General features: G+C 41.9%; 1 protein-coding gene across 2 annotated transcripts in view; it reads left to right on the top strand.

Annotated features, from left to right (window-relative positions):
* Nucleotides 1-9,154: 9,154 nt before the first annotated feature.
* The window catches only part of LAMP3 (lysosomal associated membrane protein 3), a 30,258-nt gene continuing 20,090 nt past the window's right edge, over nt 9,155-19,322 (top strand). The window contains exon 1 of one of the 2 annotated variants that reach the window (XM_075202196.1): nt 9,155-9,310. In XM_075202196.1, coding sequence (XP_075058297.1) covers nt 9,268-9,310 — 43 coding nt within the window. In that variant the 5' untranslated portion in view covers nt 9,155-9,267. The remainder of the gene's footprint in view (nt 9,311-19,322) is intronic. The other variant, XM_075202197.1, reaches the window with a different exon arrangement.

Raw genomic sequence — 19,322 nt, 5'->3', positions numbered from 1 at the left:
TAAGCACAGTAAGCACCCTCATTTTTTCGGCGGACCCCACTCCCTAGGGAATCCAGCCCAGGGCTGAACAGTCTAGGGTTGGTTAGTCATTATGGCAGGGGGACCCCTGCTGCGTGAAATTTTTCCCTGATTTTCACGGAACCAGCAGTATTCAGACAGCACTAGGGTTAAGCAGGAATAGAGGGGGGACCCCACGCTTTTTTTTTTTTTAACTTTCATCTATTCTTTACAGTTTTTACACTGACAGGCAGAGTAACAGTGATGTGTTTATACAACACGCTGCTAGCAAGCAGCGTGTTGTATCTAGCGTGTTTGAAAGCAAATTCTCCTGAGTTTGCTTACTCGCAGCTTCATACATTTGAGACTTGTATAGCTGCAGTGGCAAACAGTCGGGAGTTTGATCTCTGGCGTTTTTGCAAATAGCGCTTTTGACAGAAGCACAACTTTTGCATGAAATCTCAGCTTCATACATCTGAGAGTTTCAACTCTCACGATAAAATCGCTGGATTTGCAAAATCGGACCTTGATACATTTACCTCCTGGTGTCATCTTTGTCCCCCTCATTCCAGTAGTATTCCCCACAATAACCTACCTCACAAGAAACCCTCCAGTATAGAGGGGTACAAATGTCACCAAAATAACAATAAGTCAATACAGTTCTACTTCCCTTCTTATGGATCCTCAAGCTGTCTGTATAAATACTGTGGACTCAAAGAGTTTGAGTATATGCGTTTGGGTTACAGTATCCAATTGTTCAATATATATACTCCATTTGTTGTAAAATTTCAGAACACCCATTTCAATGCTAAGAATGGTCGCACGTCTGTCGAAATACATGGGGATGTTTACATATATGGCAACTGCCCGATTCCTCAAACATCATGTGTAGCCTTTGGCTTTGAGAGATGTACGCCCAATTTAAGAATTTGAAGTGAACTTCCTGAAGTACAGCAGACTTTAGTTGCTTTCATGAAACCTTTAAAGTATTTGAGTAAAGCATCTGAAGACTCAATTTCTAATCCATCTCTCTGCCCACTTTGTAAACATCTACCCCAAACTTTATTTGAATCAGACAGTAACAAATTTGTATAAATAAATTTGGTTCTACATTTATTTACTCTTTTGGGAATGTAAGAGATTAGACAATGAGTCTTGTTCAGATTCCACATACACAGCATTGGGAATTTAATGTAATGTCTGATCTGTAAATAGATATAGAAATATGTATTGGGGAGACCATAATTAGAGTTTAGGTCTTGGAATGTAAAAATGGTGCCCACTGGATCAAAGACATTCTTGATGGCATTTATTCCTTTTTCTTTCCAATTTATATACATTGAATTTTCCAGACTGGGACTAAAACTCGATTACCCCAAAATGTTATATATTTAGAGCAATGGAAATTATGTGAGTATTTGGAATTTATGGTTAACCACAACAAGTAGTTGTCTTTAAAGAATATGTGCAGTGATATGTTTTCTGTGAAGATGTAGTAAGGCTGCTGGGGAATAAGAAGAAAAGATTGCCTTCGCTAGGTGTTTATTGGTGGAAATTTCTCAATCCCAAAAATATATGCCAAAAAAATCTGGCAGGTCAGGAGGCCAAGACGTCCGGAACACCCAAACCTCCCTGTCATCTATTGAAATGCAACTCAGCCTATGTGTATTCCCCGAAAATTAACATATTGTAGTAATGTGACTGGTAAGAGTTCCAAACAATTGCAGATAGCAAAGGAGAGAGAGGGCAATCCCGTGGAGTCCCTTTTTGTATCAAGAAGGGCGCAGATAATCATTCCCGGCTACTTGTGTCTTAGGAACAGAATATATAGTTTGCATTACTTGAATGAAACCGTCTGGAAACCCGAATCTCTTAAGAGATTCAAAAAGATGATCCAATATAACTAGGTCAAAGGTCTTTTTTGGCATCTAGGGAAAATATGACATTGAGGTTCAGGTTTTCAGAGGTAGTCAATTTCTGAATTACCACAATCACCTTTACAATATATTGCCCACCAAGGGGTAAATGTATCAAGCTGCGAGTTTGCCAGCGTGTTGAAATCGCGGCAAATCGCGGGTAAACGATTTTTTTTAAAAAAACTGGAAATGTAACAAGCTGCGATTTTGACACTCATGTTCAAAATCGCTGGCCATCTCTGGCGATTTTGAGCGATGTAAACACTCCCGAGTTTAGCTAACTCTCCTGTGTTTGGCAAACTCTCCTGTGTTGTAACAGTGAGTTGTAAACACATCACTGTTACACTGACCTGTCATACAGCTGCCAGAGCTCCGGCAGCTGTTAAAATGTAACAATGTAACAGTGTAACAATGATGTGTTGATACAACATGCTGCTATCAAGCAGCATGTTGTATCTGGCGTGTTTAGAAGCAAACTCTCCTGAGTTTGCTAACTCGCAGCTTCATACATTGTAGACTTGTATAGCTGCAGTGGCAAACAGTGGTGAGATTGATCTCTGGCGATTTTGCAAGTAGCGATTTTGACAGAAGCAGAACTCTGGCGATTTTGTATGAAAACTCAGCTTCATATATCGGCTAGTTTCAACTCTCCTGAGAAAATCGCTGGAGCTGCAAACTCGCAGCTTGATACATTTACCCCCAAGTGTCTACCCCAAATAAAGTCCGTCTTTATTGATTACTATCAATAAAGACGACTTTATTTTTATCCTTTCAGCTAGTATTTTAGTCAATAATTTATAATCTATATTAAGATAGGAAATAGGTCAATAAGAACCAGCCTACTCATGGGCAGGCAGAAGCCCCTTGTCTATAACAGTGTTAAAGTGCAAGGTTTCAACTCTTCTATGACTGTTAAGAAATAGGAGCTCCGCTGTTTATTTGCCTGATTTATCTTCTGTACAATTACTGCTACTTGTCACGGGAATCAAGGATGCTAGGACCCTGATCTGCCAAATTAGTAGTACTCTTACCAGAGGCGTAGAGTCTAATGCAGCGACTGGTCTTCTCCAGGAACACTCGCAAGAAGGTATGGATTTTAGCGGCTCCCGCTACGCAGGTCACGGCCCTTAGGAGAGTATGGCGAGATCAGTGGAGTTTAGCGTTGACTGTAGACTGGGTCACAGGAATGGTGGGCAGAGACCAGCAGGTATGATGATCTGCGGATAGCAGGTACAGCCACTGGGACAGCGGGTATGATGATCTGCGGATAGCAGGTATAGCCACTGGAACAGCGGGAAATGATGATCTGCGGATAGCAGGTATAGCCATTGGAACAGCAGTGAGAAGATCTGCGGATAGCAGGTATTGCCACTGGAACAAGAGTGAGAAGATCTGCGGATAGCAGGTATTGCCACTGGAACAGCGGAAATGATGATCTGCAGACTGCAGGAACAGTGGAGATAAGCAATCTAGAGCTTTTTCTCAGCAGAAGTGATGACCAAGAACAGGCTCAGATGGAGAGGGGAGGCTGCTTTAAATAGTGGAGAAGCGCCCAGGAGCCAATGAGAGAGCAGGAGAGTTTTTAAAGAGAAATTGGGTCTGCACATGCACACGTACCTAAGATGCAATGTGGCCGCGGAGACGGGAGGACGCCGGTTTTGAGCGTATTATATTAATAATCACTCTGCACATGCTCAGAACGGGCATCAAAATATCCCTTTTTCGTGCTCTAACGCACAGAAAGGGGACTTACTACACCCTACAATAAATGGGGAAGGAGCATGTGGCTGTAGGCAGTGTACAATTGGGCATGCCAAACTCGAGCGTACGCAGCCACAGCTGTGGATGTAACCTTCCAATTCTGACATATCTCTTGCTCTGGAGCTATTCTGAGTTAGCCGGCCGACCCATCAGCTCTCTAAAGTGTTAAAAAATAGAATTTAAATAAATCCCCACCCCCCCATACCTAATGCTATTAATCCTAGTGTTGCCAAACAAGTTTTGGTTGGAAATCGGGGGGGGAAAGGCTTGGGGTGCCCACGATTTTACCACAACCAACACTAAGACGACCAGCCGGGGTGGGTGGCACTATAACAGGAGGACATGTGGCAGGGGTCTTCCTGCCATGACGACAAACCAACCCCAGGCTGTTCAGCTAAATTCCCTAGGTAGTGGGATCCGCAAAAAAATTGTGCAGAACCCCCCTTCCAGGAAGAACCAGCCCATGCTGAAATCACTAGGACTCTTCCTACAACCTTGGTCCGGTGGGTGTAGGGTTATAAAGTGAGTGTAATTTAGATATAAGTCAAAACACTATTTTAGTTTGTGGAACTACAGGTTCCAGCCAGCCCAGGCTGCTATTAACAGTCTGTGGATGCTGGTGCTTGTAGAACTACAAGCACCAGCATACCCATGGCAGCCAGGGTATGCTGGCATTTGGAGAACCACAAGTTCCACCATGCCCTGACACCAAGGGCCTGCTGAATCATGTAGTTCCACAAACTAAAATGTTAAATAAAACACAACACCCTCTTTCACACCACATTAGTTTAATTAAAAAAAACCTCTTAAATAAAACACAACTCCCTCTTTATAACCACATCTCTTTATTAAAAATAATAAAACCCCAAATACTTACCATCAGATGTCTTCATCTCTATATGACCCAATCTTGTAAGCTTGCAATCCAATAAGGCTTAAAACCATACCCAAACAAAACTAAAATATTCTAGTTCTACAAGCACCAGGATGCCCAGATTATAAATGGCAGACGGGGCTGGCTGGAACTTGTAGTTCCACAAACTAAAATAGTGTTTTTGACATACATACATTACACTCATTTTATTACCCTACACACACCGCCCCAGGGGTGTAGGAAGAGTCCTAGTGCTTTATGCACTAGGGAATCCAGCCCCATGCTGAACAACCTGGGGTTGGTTTGTCATTATGGAGGGGGGACCCCTGCCGCATGTCCCACTGCTATAGTGCCACCCACCCCGGCTGGTTGGCGTAATGCAGGTTGCGGTAAAATCAGGGGAAACCCACACTTTTGTCCCCCGATTTCGATGCAGCCAGTACTATCGTTAATAGCGTTAAAAGGGGGGAACTCACACATTTTTAAAACTTTATATTTTAACACTTTAGGAAAACAGTGGGTCAGCCGGCTGTAAAGCTGGCAAATCCGCTGGCTCAGCAGGCGCTGACAGATACTTACATATCAGGAACATCCATTTTTTTATGAAAATGTGTCCACTTTATATTTTTCAGTACAAATCCATGGATCAGTCTGTATAAATTTCTCATTCTCTGCAAATACATTTTTGTGACCTCACAACTGTACAATTAGAAGTTGTGCTGCACATTAGGATCATAAAAAAACAAACAAACAAAATCTTCAGGAGGAAGCAAAACAATTCAGGTTTTACATAATGTGGGGCATTATCAGGTTATGGGTATACATGTAACGCCCCCTGCGGGGAAAGACAGGGGCAGACGCAACACAAAAGAACTTACCTTGAAAACGATGGTCAACTCCAGTCCGCTTCCGATATCCCAGCTGCGATCCAATCCCAGCAGATCCGCAGCCGCAACCCCTGTCACCTCCAATCACGTCCCTCTAAGATAGAGACAGAGATTACGGCCGTGCCTACCAGGTAAGGGCTGTCCGAGAATACGGCAACGGACAAGGACACTCTCAGTCCAAGCCCACTTGCCGCCTCCTCGCTTTTGCTCTTGCCAAGACGCGGGGGACTACAGGCACTTAAGACCAAGACTAGTCCGAGGACTAATCCCGCCTCAAGTACCTCACACACCTGCCGGTGAGGGCCTAACCGAAAGGGGGAATCGAGCGTGATACTCACCAGGACACTCCCACTTCCGATCCGGTTCCTCTGCACCTTCCCGACTCCTGCGGATGACAAGAACACACAGCCTCCCTCTATGCTCTCAGTGAGACTAAGATGGCACCCACAAAAATGGACTGACTACAACAGCGACCCGACCCTAACAACGTTCTAATGGTCGGCAACGCAACTAAGTCAAACCACTATGACTAACTAGGTGTGGTGCACTAACGGAACTGCTCACTTACACACTACGGGGAACACCAGCCGGTGTTCACGGACTAAACCGGAGGGCGGTTCCTAACCCCCTCACCCAGGTCGTACCAAGAAGCTGCCTTCTTGCTATGGGGTCACCCACAGACCCTAAGGACCGGTTCTTTAAGCCTGGCTGAGGTTCAGTGGAACAGCACACTAACCCGCGGGCCGACTGCCGCACGGAACAGCCGATTGAACTGAACCGCCCGACTGCCTGTACTCGGGTATCTCACACGTGTCCCTACGTCCGGAACCACAGGTCCACCTGCACGGAACCGGCCTTGAGGACCCTCAATCAGAACCACGGCCGCCCCTGGAACTGCCTCAAGGTGCGCTGCACTGCCACCAACTCACTCAGCCACCCCGTCTGGGTACCAGTGTGACCCCGGGGACCTAAGGGACAGGAAAACTACGTGTGTTCTCCCCTGACTATGTGTATGCTGGTAACTACACTTGTCCCCACAGCACGGGTTAGCACAGGAAACCTCAGGAACAAGAGCCTACCTTTAATGGGGGCCTGATGTCTTGCCCCTGGACACAATTACGTAGCACACCCAAAATACTGTAATTCAACAATACCCGCCTCACAGACAGAATACAATATACAGTACTTTGTAAGCTACTTACCAGAGCACACCGCTGTTAGCCAACCAGCAGGTTGCTACAGCACCACAGGAGCCTCCGCTCTACTGTACCTCCTAACTACGTGTGCTCACCTCACACAGGACCGCGCCTACACTCACGAGGCTCCCACGCCTCTACCTCATCACCACCAGGGCCTTCTGCCCTTCACACCATGGGCCTCTTGCCCAATTGCACACAGAGCCTTATGCTCTGATTAATGGGCCTCAGCCCCCTCTCTATCTCAGGGCTCTGAGCCCACTAACTAGGGCCTTGTGCCCTGCTACCTAGGGGTCCTAGCCCCTGCCTGAGGCCTGTGGCCTCCCTGACTGACTGAGGGCCTTGTGCCCTTTATAGCCTACGGGCTACCAGCCCCTAACCAGGCCCTCTGGCCTTCCTATGGCCTCTAGGCCACTAACTACCTAAGGGCCTTGTGCCCTTTTACACCTGGGGCTCTCACGCCCCCTGTCTAACTAACAGGGGCTTGTCCCCTTTATCAACAGTAATATGGCCTACTGGCCCACTAATTAGTAGGGGCCTAGTGCCCAGGTCCCTGGGCCTTGTGCCCCTAATTTACTGTGCCAACGGGCCTTGTGCCCGACCGTGGCCCCGGGCCTAGTGCCCGAATTTAACGTTGAGTATACTTACCTGCTCTGCGCAGGAATCTCAACTTGCCACGCCGTCTTCTTCCTTCTCCGGGTCTTCCAGACCCTCCAGCTGGCGGCGCCTCTTCTCCGGTTCGGCGCTGTTGAGGGCTGCTTGGCGGGGGCACTCTCAGCCCTTACAAGGGCTCCCCGCCGGCGATCACTGCTCCGGCGGCTTGATTGTAGTCTTCGGGCGGCAGGGTAGCTCACGGCCCTCACAAGGGCCCCCTGCCGCTGCTGCCGATGATCCTGTTGCTGGACGTCTTTAAGAGACGTCCTCCCTCTTCTCCGCCGACGGACTTCTGTCAAAATGGCGCCACCTGGCGACTTATATAGTCGCCGGCGTGACGCCATCAGCCGGCGCGAGCACTGATTGGCTTGCGTCGGCGCCAATCTTTTAAATGGCCGGGCGCGAGCCGCGATTGGCTTGCGCATCCGGCCGCTGATTGGCCAGCGGGGAAAGATGAGCCCTGATTGGCTCATCCTTCCCCCGCGCACAAAACCTGCAGGAAAGAAGCCACGATACTCACCGCTGGATCGCGGGACGGGTGAGTACTTCTCCTCTTCTTTCTTCCTGCTGGGCACCATCGGGGACCTCTTCAGCCCCTCCAGGAGCACAGCGCTGGCGGACATCTTCGCCCTCTTCACGGGCACCGGCTCCAGCATCTTCTGTCCCTCCAGGGACACAGCGCTGGCGGGGGTCTTCACCGGAGACACCTCCACATACATACAGAGAGACACACCTTTAAACAAATATAGACAGCAGTATTAGTTTGTTAGTAGGTAATCACCTAATAATTAATATTTAAACAGATCTAAGGTGAACCAATTGTTAATGCGTTATATGCACATGAGAATGAAACCTCTACAGCAGGGGTCAAGGAACTTTTTTACCTTTTACCCATACTTGCCAACTCTCCCGGCATTTCGCGATAGTCTCCCGGGAGAGTATGGCAATCTCCCTGATCTGCCCACTTCCTAGTGAAGTGGGCAGAATTCGGTTCAAACGCCGCGATTCACCGGGAATCGCGGTGTTTGGCCCCGCCCCCGCTGTAAAATGACGCAATTTGCGTCATCACGTCACGGGGGCGGGGCTAAAATGACGCGAATTTCGAAGTCCAGCCCTCTACACGCCCACCTCCCCCTTGCATCTCCCGGACGTAAATTATAAAATGTTGGCAAGTATGCTTTTACCCCAAAATATATTTAGATACGCCGATGTTAACCCCTTTATTTCAAAGGAAGGAAATCATATATTATTAATTATTGGAATTCAACATTTTATTGAATCTATTCAAAGTTTCTTTGAAAGCTTCAACTTCAAAACTTCAGGTTTTGGAGAAATGATGTTGCTTCATTTATGATACGAGAGCATCAATATTGGGGCATTTTGATGTCAGAGCAATTTGGATACAGTCTTCAGCGTCCAATCGATTTCTCTGCTTTGTTTTTATGTTCGCTAGAGTGGAAAATCCTTGTTGCAAAAGGCAGCAACTTTTTGACTGCCTCCTCATGTGCAATTTTGAATGCCTTTGCAGCTGTTGACAACCAAATATATGACAGATCTGCTTTGTTTTCAAATGCAATACGTGCTTCATTATTGCATCGAAGCTCAAGAAGTGCCTCTGCCAACTCTTGAGGCTCTTCTGGTACACCTGCAATATCACATTTAAAAGGGTCTACAATCCAACTACCAGCATGTGAATCGGCAGCATTACCCCCAGGAATTAAATTTTTATCCCATTTGGGGTAATTTACCCCTGTTCCCTGACCACTGCTCTACTGCCAACCCCCTGATGAGGTTTGTTTGCGAAATACAACATTCTATCCTGTAAAGTAGTTTCTCTTATTTCTGTTTGCTGTACATGAAACTTTATTTCCTTGAAATCACGTGACAGCAGCAGAGCAGAGTTTCCAAATTCCTATACTTCAAGAGAACAGCACAGAGCTGCACCTCTCTACCCTCAGTCCAGGAGCTGCTTACTCTGAACCATGTCTCATCTGACATCGATATGCAGTGTTCTACTTATATCAAGTGAGTGTATCTTTCATGCCCTGTACTGATTTTTATATAGTTGCAGTTAAATCCTCTATTCCTCCCTCAGTTCTGTTAGACGTCCTACGCAAAGTTGTATGTCATGCACTTTATCTCAAGCTCTTCCTGTACATAAAGGTGAATAGTTAAAGTGTTATTTCAAGAAATATATATATATATATATATATATATATATATATATATATATATATATATATATATATAAATAATTTGTATATATTAAATTGCATAGAAAAAAGTCAGAATCTTTGTAAACCAAACAGTAAAAGAGTATCGATTTAGAATTATACTATTATTTTTTATACTTTTCCACTTAGACAATAATGTTGGTGTATCAAAACGCAAAAACGCAGTCAAATGCTATTTTGTGATGTCATGCATTTTACACAAATGCGTATTTTTACATGTAAGTGTATGGCTTTGCAGCACTAGATGGCCATATTCGTAGGGTTGCAACAGTGGAAGGAGTTGGGTGTCTGCATTTCTGGCTAAGTGCAGATCTCATTTCGTAGGACAGAATTATTTAAATGAGCTTACTGACTGTTTTATGCTTTTTCCTCCCTCTAAAATGATGAATTGTCAGGCTGATCAGAAGTGCTGTAAACCCAACCTCATCCATCTGCTTTTATTGAGACACATTTCGCATCTTCCACTTGTACTTTTGTGGGAAAGTGCGTTATAGGAAAGCTTCAACCAATACAATAAGAATATTGAAACACACAAATGTGACATTCCTGATGTCCTCCTACTCTCATTACTTATGTAAGACACATACAGCAGTATTTTAGGAAACAAATTGATTATTTTAAATGAATGAAGGGGCTGGTCCTAGAAATAGGTTGGATTTTGAAGTTAAATTTGTACTTTTTCCACAGTATTCAAACTCTGAAATATCCACAAACCTTACACCCCAGTTTTATGGGTCTTAAGACCAAGGAGAAGCTAATTACCTTGAAATGTGCATCATAAATGTCTCTTAACGTGTGCACGCATTGTCTTATTTATGTTTGTATACATTTCTCTGACACATTAAGGGATTAAAAACAAGCCAATCCTTTTACATAAACTCTGCCAAACAAAATTATTATTATGAAAAACTTTTGTATTGACATTTAGCAATGTTTTTTGTAATATTTTTAAATTAAGGTAAGGAGTATAAAGGATTGAAGGACTTTGCTTAATAGCTTCTATAAACTATTCATAGTACTCTACAATTATTCTTAGATTTGCAGGTGTCCAAACTTTAATCTTAAAACACATAATACTAAAGAGAAATGGGTAAAATATTGTAAAAGTGTGTATAATTTATCCTGTATCCTAAAGTATTTTTAGTAGATTATTGTTACTGATGATGGTAATGTTTTCCTTATGCATATAATTACAGAGGATTACTACATCACATGTCTGTGAAAGTCACGTTCTACATAAAATGGATTGCCCTGATCATTGTGATTAGTGTAGCCTTTGTACATTATATGACATATACAAACACTGTAATAAGTATCCTTAGCGATTACAGAAATGGAGAACTTACTGCACTATTTCCTCATTCGTGAACTTCCTTTATTTTTTCATTCTTAACTGTTTGTGAATGTAAAATTCAAGACACTGACTTGTTCTTGTCTAGTTTTTTAGTTTGATGAAATCTGTGTAGCAATGCTTTACAGTAAAAAAGCACACAAAAAAAACAAACCGGTTCTTCATTGTTCAAATTCCTGCAGGTGACTCATAAAAGCTTCTAGAAAGTAAAATAATATATTAGGGCTGAGAACTGATATGGATTACTACTTCTGATAGAATTTCATCTTTTGAAACACAAGGCTACATCGTTCTCTCCTCTCCTCCTACACCTTCATTGGTGTGTACGGTACCCATTTACAGCTGCTCTGTGTGGTGCCAAACGACTGTTAGGTCCGATATCATATTAGTGTGTGCGCTCCCACAATCATGTTTTATCTTTCCAAAGCACATCATATTGTTTGATTTGATTTTATAAACGGACTAAAAAGCTCTATAAACGATGGAACGATGTCGGACAAATTCTGAAGTGTGTAAGCACTCACAACCAGCAGTGTAGGCAGATCTCCATAGAGTTTACAGAGTCATGATCATTTCAGCCGATGGTTACGACAGATGAAGAGCACAGATCTGAAAGTAAATCTTGTAAAACATATATTACGTACACATGAATTGGCATACTGATCAGGAAATTTTCTGTAGCGTGTACTCAGCCTTATATGGCCTTTACCAAAATCAAGGCTTGCAAATAACTAAACATTTAGGGCCTGAGTCATTAAGGAGAGCAAAACATAGAAAAGGAGTAACTTTGCACCTGGGAAACCCCATGTTGCATTGGAGGGAGAAGTAATTTAAAATGTGGGGACAGACTTCAAGTTGGAGTAGGTCATATCCTAGATCAACATTAAATTTCAGTGAAAAAATAAAGCTATCAAGTATTTGTGTGCTATATGAAAAAACAGCCAGTATTTAGCTTATGTGCAAAATAATAAACTAATTTGCACCCCTTGCATTGTAACATGGTTTGTCCCGGAGAACATTTACTCCTTTATTTTTGCCTTACTTTCCTTAATTACTCAGGCCCTTAGTGGCTGAAATCTGCCACTTTGTCAAAGGTACATACTGTATGCTTTACAATATTAATGTGTGATGAGTCATCTGCAACCAAAATATTTGCTGTTACATTACCCAGCCTTTCTTTTATCTTTTGTGAATCGAACAAGAGTATCATCATCATTTATATAGCACCAATTCCGCAGCGCTTTTACAGAGATTGTTTGTCATTCGGGGAGTCCTCCTGGACTCCTGGAAGAGTAGACAAACCTCCTGGATTTGCTGAAATTCACGGCATCGAATGGTGGGAGCGGGGTTTAATCATGTCGTTAAGCCTCGCCCTCGCTATTCAATGCCGTGAATTTTCCTACCCCCTGTCACATGGCTTCTCCCCCGGGATATCCCGGGTGAGAAGTTTTAAAAGTTGGCATCATCATCATCAACATTTATTTATATAGCGCCAGCAAATTCCATAGCACTTTACAAATGGGAACAAACATTAATAAAACAATACTAGGTAAGACATATAGACAGAGAGGTAGGAGGGTCCTGCTCGCAAGCTTACAATATATGGGACAATGGGAGTTTGAAACACAAGGGTATGTGCTACATCATATTGCACACTGGACCAGCTAGAATGCAAAGGTAAAAGTATTGAGTGGGCTGTGTGATCAGTCACACAGCAATGTTGGTCAGAGGGTTGTTGTCTTGTGTTAGCTGTGTAGAGGGTGGTAATAGGGTAACCTAGGGAGATTAAGATGGTGATTGAGGAATATCATAAGCTTGTCTGAAGAGGTGGGTTTTCAGTGAACACTTGAAGGTTTGAAGATTAGAGGAAAGTCTTACTGTGCGAGGGAGGGAATTCCACAAAGTGGGTGCAGCCCGAAAAAAGTCCTGTAATCTGGAATGGGAGGATGTGATGAGAGTGGAAGATAGACGCAGATCTTGTGCAGAACGGAGGTGTCGAGTTGGGAGATATTTTGAGATAAGTGAGGAGATGTATGTCAGTGCAATTTTGTTGACGGCCTTGTATGCTAGTAGAAGAATTTTATATTGGATTTGTTGAAATACAGGCAACCAATGTAGAGACTGACAGAGTGGCTCAGCAGAGGAATAACGGTTAGTAAGGAAAATCAATCTAGCCGCTGCGTGAAAAATAGATTGTAGGGGTTCAAGTCTGACTTTGGGAAGACCAATAAGGAGGGAATTGCAATAGTCGATGCGGGAGATGATGAGTGCATGAATTAAGGTTTTTGCAGTGTCTTGTGTCAGATATGTGCGTATTCTGGAAATGTTCTTTAGGTGTATGTAACATGATTTAGATAAAGAGTTGATGTGGGGAATAAACGATAGTTGTGAGTAAAGGATTACACCTAGGCAATGAGCTTGCGGGGTGGGATTTATGGTCATGTTATCAACAGAAATAGAAATACCAGGCAGGAAGCTTCTGTTTTTAGGTGGGGATATTATTAATTCAGTGTTTGAAAGATTGAGTTTGAGTTGGCGAGAAAACATCCAAGAGGAAATGGCAGAAAAACAGTCAGTAACGTGAGACAACACAGATGGTGAAAGATCAGGAGAGGATAGATAAATTTGTGTATCATTCGCATAGAGATGATCCTAAAATCCAAAGGAGCTTTATTAGTTTTCCAAGAGAAGTGGTGTAGATAGAGAATAGCAGAGGACCTAAGACTGAGCCTTGTGGTACTCCAACTGATAAAGGAAGCGAAGCAGAGGTGGATCCAGAGAAATTAACACTGAAAGAGCAATTAGATAGGTAGGATGAGAACCAGGGGTCTGATTCATTAGGGATCTTAACTTGAGAAACTTCTTATTTCAGTCTCCTGGACAAAACCATGTTACAATGCAAGGGGTGCAAATTAGTATTCTGTTTTGCACATAAGTTAAATACTGTCAGTTTTTTCATTTAGCACACAAATACTTGATAGCTTATTTGTACACTGAAATTTAAAGTTGATATTTGTGTGTTACATGAAAAAACAGGCAGTATTTAACTTATGTGCAAAACAGAATACTAATTTGCACCCCTTGCATTGTAACATGGTTTTGTCCAGGAGACTGAAATAAGAAGTTTCTCAAGTTAAAATCCCCAGGATAAGACAGTGCCTTCAAGACCTAGGGATTGTAGCGTTTGTATGAGGAGTGGTCAACAGTGTGAAATGCAGCAGAGAGATCCAGGAGAATTAGAAGAGAGTAATGGCGTTTACTTTTTGCTGTGATCAAATCATTGACAACATTGGTCAGCGCAGTCTCTGTAGAGTGTTGAAAGCGAAAGCCTGACTGAAGAGAATCCAGTAGGTTGTTTGCTGTAAGAAAGTGTGTGAGGCGAGTGTAGGCAATTCTCTCGAGAAGCTTGGAGGGGCATGGGAGGTGAGAGATGGGGCGGTAGTTTGAGAGAGAGCTTGCATGTATGCTAGTATGTTTTTGATTTGTGGTAGGAGTACAGAGCACCCATGGGGAGAACATACCAACTCCACATAGATAAAGCCCTGGGGGTAAATGTATTAATGGACCCCCTGGTCGAGAATAAAACTCCTGAACCCAGCAGTGTAAGGCAGAAATACTAACGACTATGCTGCTGACACTGTTTGAAATTGTCATTTTCTGGACTCACAGCCCAAGATAGAAGACCTGTTGTGGTATCTGGGGCAGGGCAGAGACATATTCTATGATGTTATTTTTGTTTCTTAAATCTAATAAATGTAGTCTAAAAGTAATACAGTAAGAAAATGGTATATTTGTAAATGAATTGTCATAAATACATGTAAAAAAATTATACTGAACGCTAGAGTTTACTTGACAGCTTGTAATACTAAATATATGTAAGTACGTAAGAATTTAATCCTCGTGACTGTGCAAAAGTCCTGTATTCGTTCCTCATATATAGTGGCATCTTGCAGCTGGAGTCAAATGTATGGATATTGTGTAGAACAAGGAAGTATAACAATTAACTATAGTTCCTCATAAATAATTTGTAGTTAGTTTACAGTGACAAAAAAGCAGTAGAAAGATCACATTCCATTTCACAATAGTTTCAAAAGACAGAGAAGGGTAAATTCACTGACACTAACGTCCACTTGTTAAAAAATAAAACTAGTTTATTCCTTTTTATGGAAATATACAATGGTAATCTACTAAAGGTTGAGTTCTACACTTTTTTTAATTTGATCAGAATAAGCAAAAAAAGGGAATTCATTGTCCAAAATTAATGCGATTTTGATAGATTTTAGAAAAGCAGGATGTTATAAGAATATTAGCCCATTCATTCCAATGCAGTTTTGAGAATGTGGGGACCAGCCCCAACAGCAGACAGCCAGGGCTGCTTTACCCTAAACAAGCAGACCTATAAACACAGGGTCCCCCTGCTATAGCACAGCAGCACAGTGGCCTAGTGGTTAGCACTTCTGCCTCACAGCACTGGGATCATGAGTTTGATTCCCGACAATGGCCTTATCTGTGTGGAGTTTGTATGTTCTCCCTGTGTTTGCGTGGATTTCCTCCAGGTGCTCCAGTTTCCTCCCACACTCCAAAAAACATACTTGTAGGTTAATTGGCTACTATCAAAATTGACCCCAGTCTGTGTGTGCGTGTGTGTCTATGTTAGAGAATGTAGACTGTAAGCTCCAATGGGGCAGGGACTGATGTGAGTGAGTTCTCTGTACAGCGCTGCGGAATTAGTGGCGCTATTTAAATAACTGACGATGATGATTGTGGAAACTAACCCCTGGAACCTACAATCAAAATCCATAATGGAAGCACAAACATACACACACTAGGACTAATTAATCTAGTACTACATTTTTTTTCTTTCTTTCTTTTTACTGTGTGAGGAAAGAAAAACCACCGGGGGTAATCTAAACAAACACAGAGGGAACATACAAACTCAACACAGAAAGCACTCCAGTCACAATTGAACCCAAGGAGCAACAGAGCCACAGTGACACCATTTATTTTCAGGATATACATGTTTATCTGAAAGCATGATTACATTTTTTTCTAATTTTCAACATAAGCAGAAAATTATACAAGGATTGAATAAGTCCCAAAATAACAAGAGTGCCAGGGGGCTGAAACTTCTTTTGGGAGTTGTGGCAGGGTGAAAGTCTTCCACAGGTGAGGAAGGGGTTAACTTCCCAAAGGACGATGCCATCACTTTCCTGCTTCCTCACACTGGCAGGATTTACAGTAACTGCTTCATTGGTGGGTTACTGCAGAGAGGAAGGAGTATTGCGTGTAATCTCTATATTACCAGGTTAAGGTCTGCTAACTTAGTCTGACCATCTCGAATGCTGTTTTGCTGTTTCCTATGACCTGTTGTTGCTGTGATGCTGTCTGCCATGTTTCTGCACTTGATTTAATAAAGACACGTTGGAACACATCTGTTTACAAAATTCTGACTTGATCCTCATCCTTGACATGTATACATAGCTCACCTCACTGAAACTCTCCTATTAAATAAGCCTGAGCATCTATTACTGGATCATGGGGTGTGTCAGATCAACCTAATATTCAACTCAATCATGATCAGTTTATGCTTAGCACTCACTTTATAGTCATCACATCTAGTCTAAACCATGTCAACTGTATTAAAGGGACCCCTTATGAAGTGCAAGAGCTCTTTAGCTTCCATTAAATAATTTACATTTTTGAACCAGCCTTTACCGGAAGGTGGGTCTTTGCAGTTTTCAAAGTTTCTATAATACAGACATGCCTAGCAATTATACAGATTAACGCCAGAAAACCACACTCAAATGTTTATTTTTATGGTGTTACTAGCATTACCGATTGTATTATTATAAAGTTAAGATCTGCATGATTCCAGCAATAAGACCATTAAGGTGGTTACCTCCTAGTATGGTTACCTCCTGTTGACTACCAGAAACTAGTCTGTTTTTTGTATATTGGGCTTGTTAAGGCATTTATTCAAGAGGAGACAAAGAAATGATATGTATTTGCCATTATAACATGCGCAATAAATCAAAGGGTTCAGGCTACCAAAGTAATAACCTGTCAGGTTGATTGACATAAAACATATTTTGGAATGTGATTTATCAGGAAAAGCTTCTCTACTGAACCTTGTTGATACTCTTACTGTAAATGAAAGTTTCAATCATGTTCCCTCTTTACAATCTTTCCTTTAAGGCAGGGATTGTTCAACTTTGCACAAAATGGGACCCCATAACCACTATGGCAAGCTGTCATGACACTTGTCTTTAATACTTTCCATTACTATAAAAAAATAATACAAATGTTAATAATAACATAAAACATTCAATTACAATTATCTAAATTACAGTTATATTTTAACACAAATAGTATATTTAACTTTTAAGCAACAAAATAGTAATTAGAAATAAATAAAAATTTTATTTTAAAACAGCCATGAGACCTGAAGCTGAAAACCAAACTTAACCCTTGTGTCTTTCATGGTAAGCTTTGTGCTTAAGCTTCGGAACCTTCTTTGTAGTCCATTTTTGTCCTTCTCTATTTTAACAATAATTGTCAAAATAGATCTCCAAAACTAAAACAACACTCTAAACTGTGTCTGTCACAACCAAAAACTTTCTCCTTGTACTGCTAATTTCGCTACCTGTGCAGCCAAGTATTCTGCTTGGCTTACAACCTATCCTCTGCAGTTTTATTGATCCCTGTACACCAACTGCAATACAATTCTCACGGACTTTCTCCAAGTACAGTATTTTACACTACCCTCAGTAAACCCTCCTGTATTTGGTATTACAAGTCGTTTGCTTTTAAATGAGCAAAGTTTTCCCAATCAGGGAGTTAGGATGCACTACCAAGTTAGAAACAAAGTTTAAAACAAAGGAGAGATGAAAAACATATGGAGTTTGTATAGAAATCTTCAAGGATAATGTCCACCAGTACACTAGTGTAGTCAGAATTGGGAGTTGAATGATATAAAGAGCACTGAGAAAAGGAGAAGCCTCAAATACAAGCAAGTACAGAATAAAAATAAATGAATAAAAGTATAAACTGCATTTACAATCTTGAAGTGGTGTAGGGCATAGTGTAATCACTGCTATAGGAGAGAATGATGACTGTGCTTGGTATTAGAGAGTTGGTGAAATAAGGGGGAAAACTCCAATAAATTAAATGCAAAATTGGAATTTAATAGTGCCCTGCATACAGACCATACAAATAAGTAAGCAATAGTCATGTTCACACTGCATATACTGTAAATCCAATACACGGTCACATACACATATCTCCCAACATTTATAAAGAAAGATCTGTATAAAATTAGCCCCACTCACAAGGTATCCAAAAGAGCACCATGGGATATTAACTAAACTGCAATTTTGAAAAAGTGGAGATGTTGCCTATAGCAACCAGATTCCAGTTATCATTTATTTAGTACATTCTACAAAAGGACAGCTAGAATCAGATTTTTTGCTATAGGCAACATCTCCACTTTTTCAAACCTGCAGTTTAGTGAATATACCCTTATGATTCACCCAAATTCTGCATGAACACACCCATATTTCAATTAAGCACTGCCTACTTCCTAATGTTGGTTATACCTTTTGATGTTAATAAAGGTGTTCAGCAGTGCTAATGTTGATGTTAAACCACAACGCTTTTGTTTCCTAAACAGGCTGCTGTTTATTAAAGAAGATAACAATAGTAGAATATGCAGGTTCTCACAGTTGCTTGTATATAGCAGTATTCAACAGTAGCAACTAGAGATGCTGAGGCTCGGTTCCCAGAGAACCGAACACACCCGAACTTAGCATATCAGAGTAACGAGTTGAGTCGGCTCGGTACTTTTGTGCTTTTTCGGAATCGTAAGCGAGGCAGAATAGAAAGAGGAGGGGGTAGCATTGTTCAACAAAATCTATAGTGACATTTTTGAGAGCTCCATTGCTAAATATCATTGATGAAATACAAATACTTGGGCTGGCAGGCTTGGTGTAAAACTGTAAATCTGCAGTCACATTCTACTGTGTTATATAGGTAACACACAAAGAGATGAGCTCCATTGCTAATTATCATTGCTGAAATATAAATACTCGGCCTGGCAGGTTTTTCTTCTGAATTTGCAGTCAAATTGTACAGTGTTATCAAAATGGATTCACAGCAGTACACAGAAGAGCAGGAGCACCAAGCAGCTGCTGGCACCAGTCATGATGATAGTAACCCCTCTACGACATCTGGTAAAGCCTATGTAAAAGTGCATAGTGTTTTTAAGTCCGGGAAACAGAAATGTAAATAAACACCTTTTACCTTGGTCAAGAAAAAAAGACCTGTTATCCAGGCAATGTTATCTGCAGAAAAAAATAAAATTGCCAACATGCCATTCTACACACGCAGTGGCAAAGAAAGAATGAGGCTTTCGCCTTTCTCTATGAGTGCGAGTTAGGCAACTGTCACTGAGGCA

The sequence above is a fragment of the Mixophyes fleayi genome, chromosome 3 (genome assembly GCF_038048845.1).
Source record: "Mixophyes fleayi isolate aMixFle1 chromosome 3, aMixFle1.hap1, whole genome shotgun sequence".
Lineage (NCBI taxonomy): Eukaryota > Metazoa > Chordata > Amphibia > Anura > Limnodynastidae > Mixophyes > Mixophyes fleayi.
The sequence above is the reverse complement of the archived record's forward strand: the minus strand, read 5'-3'. Positions and strand labels throughout refer to the sequence as shown.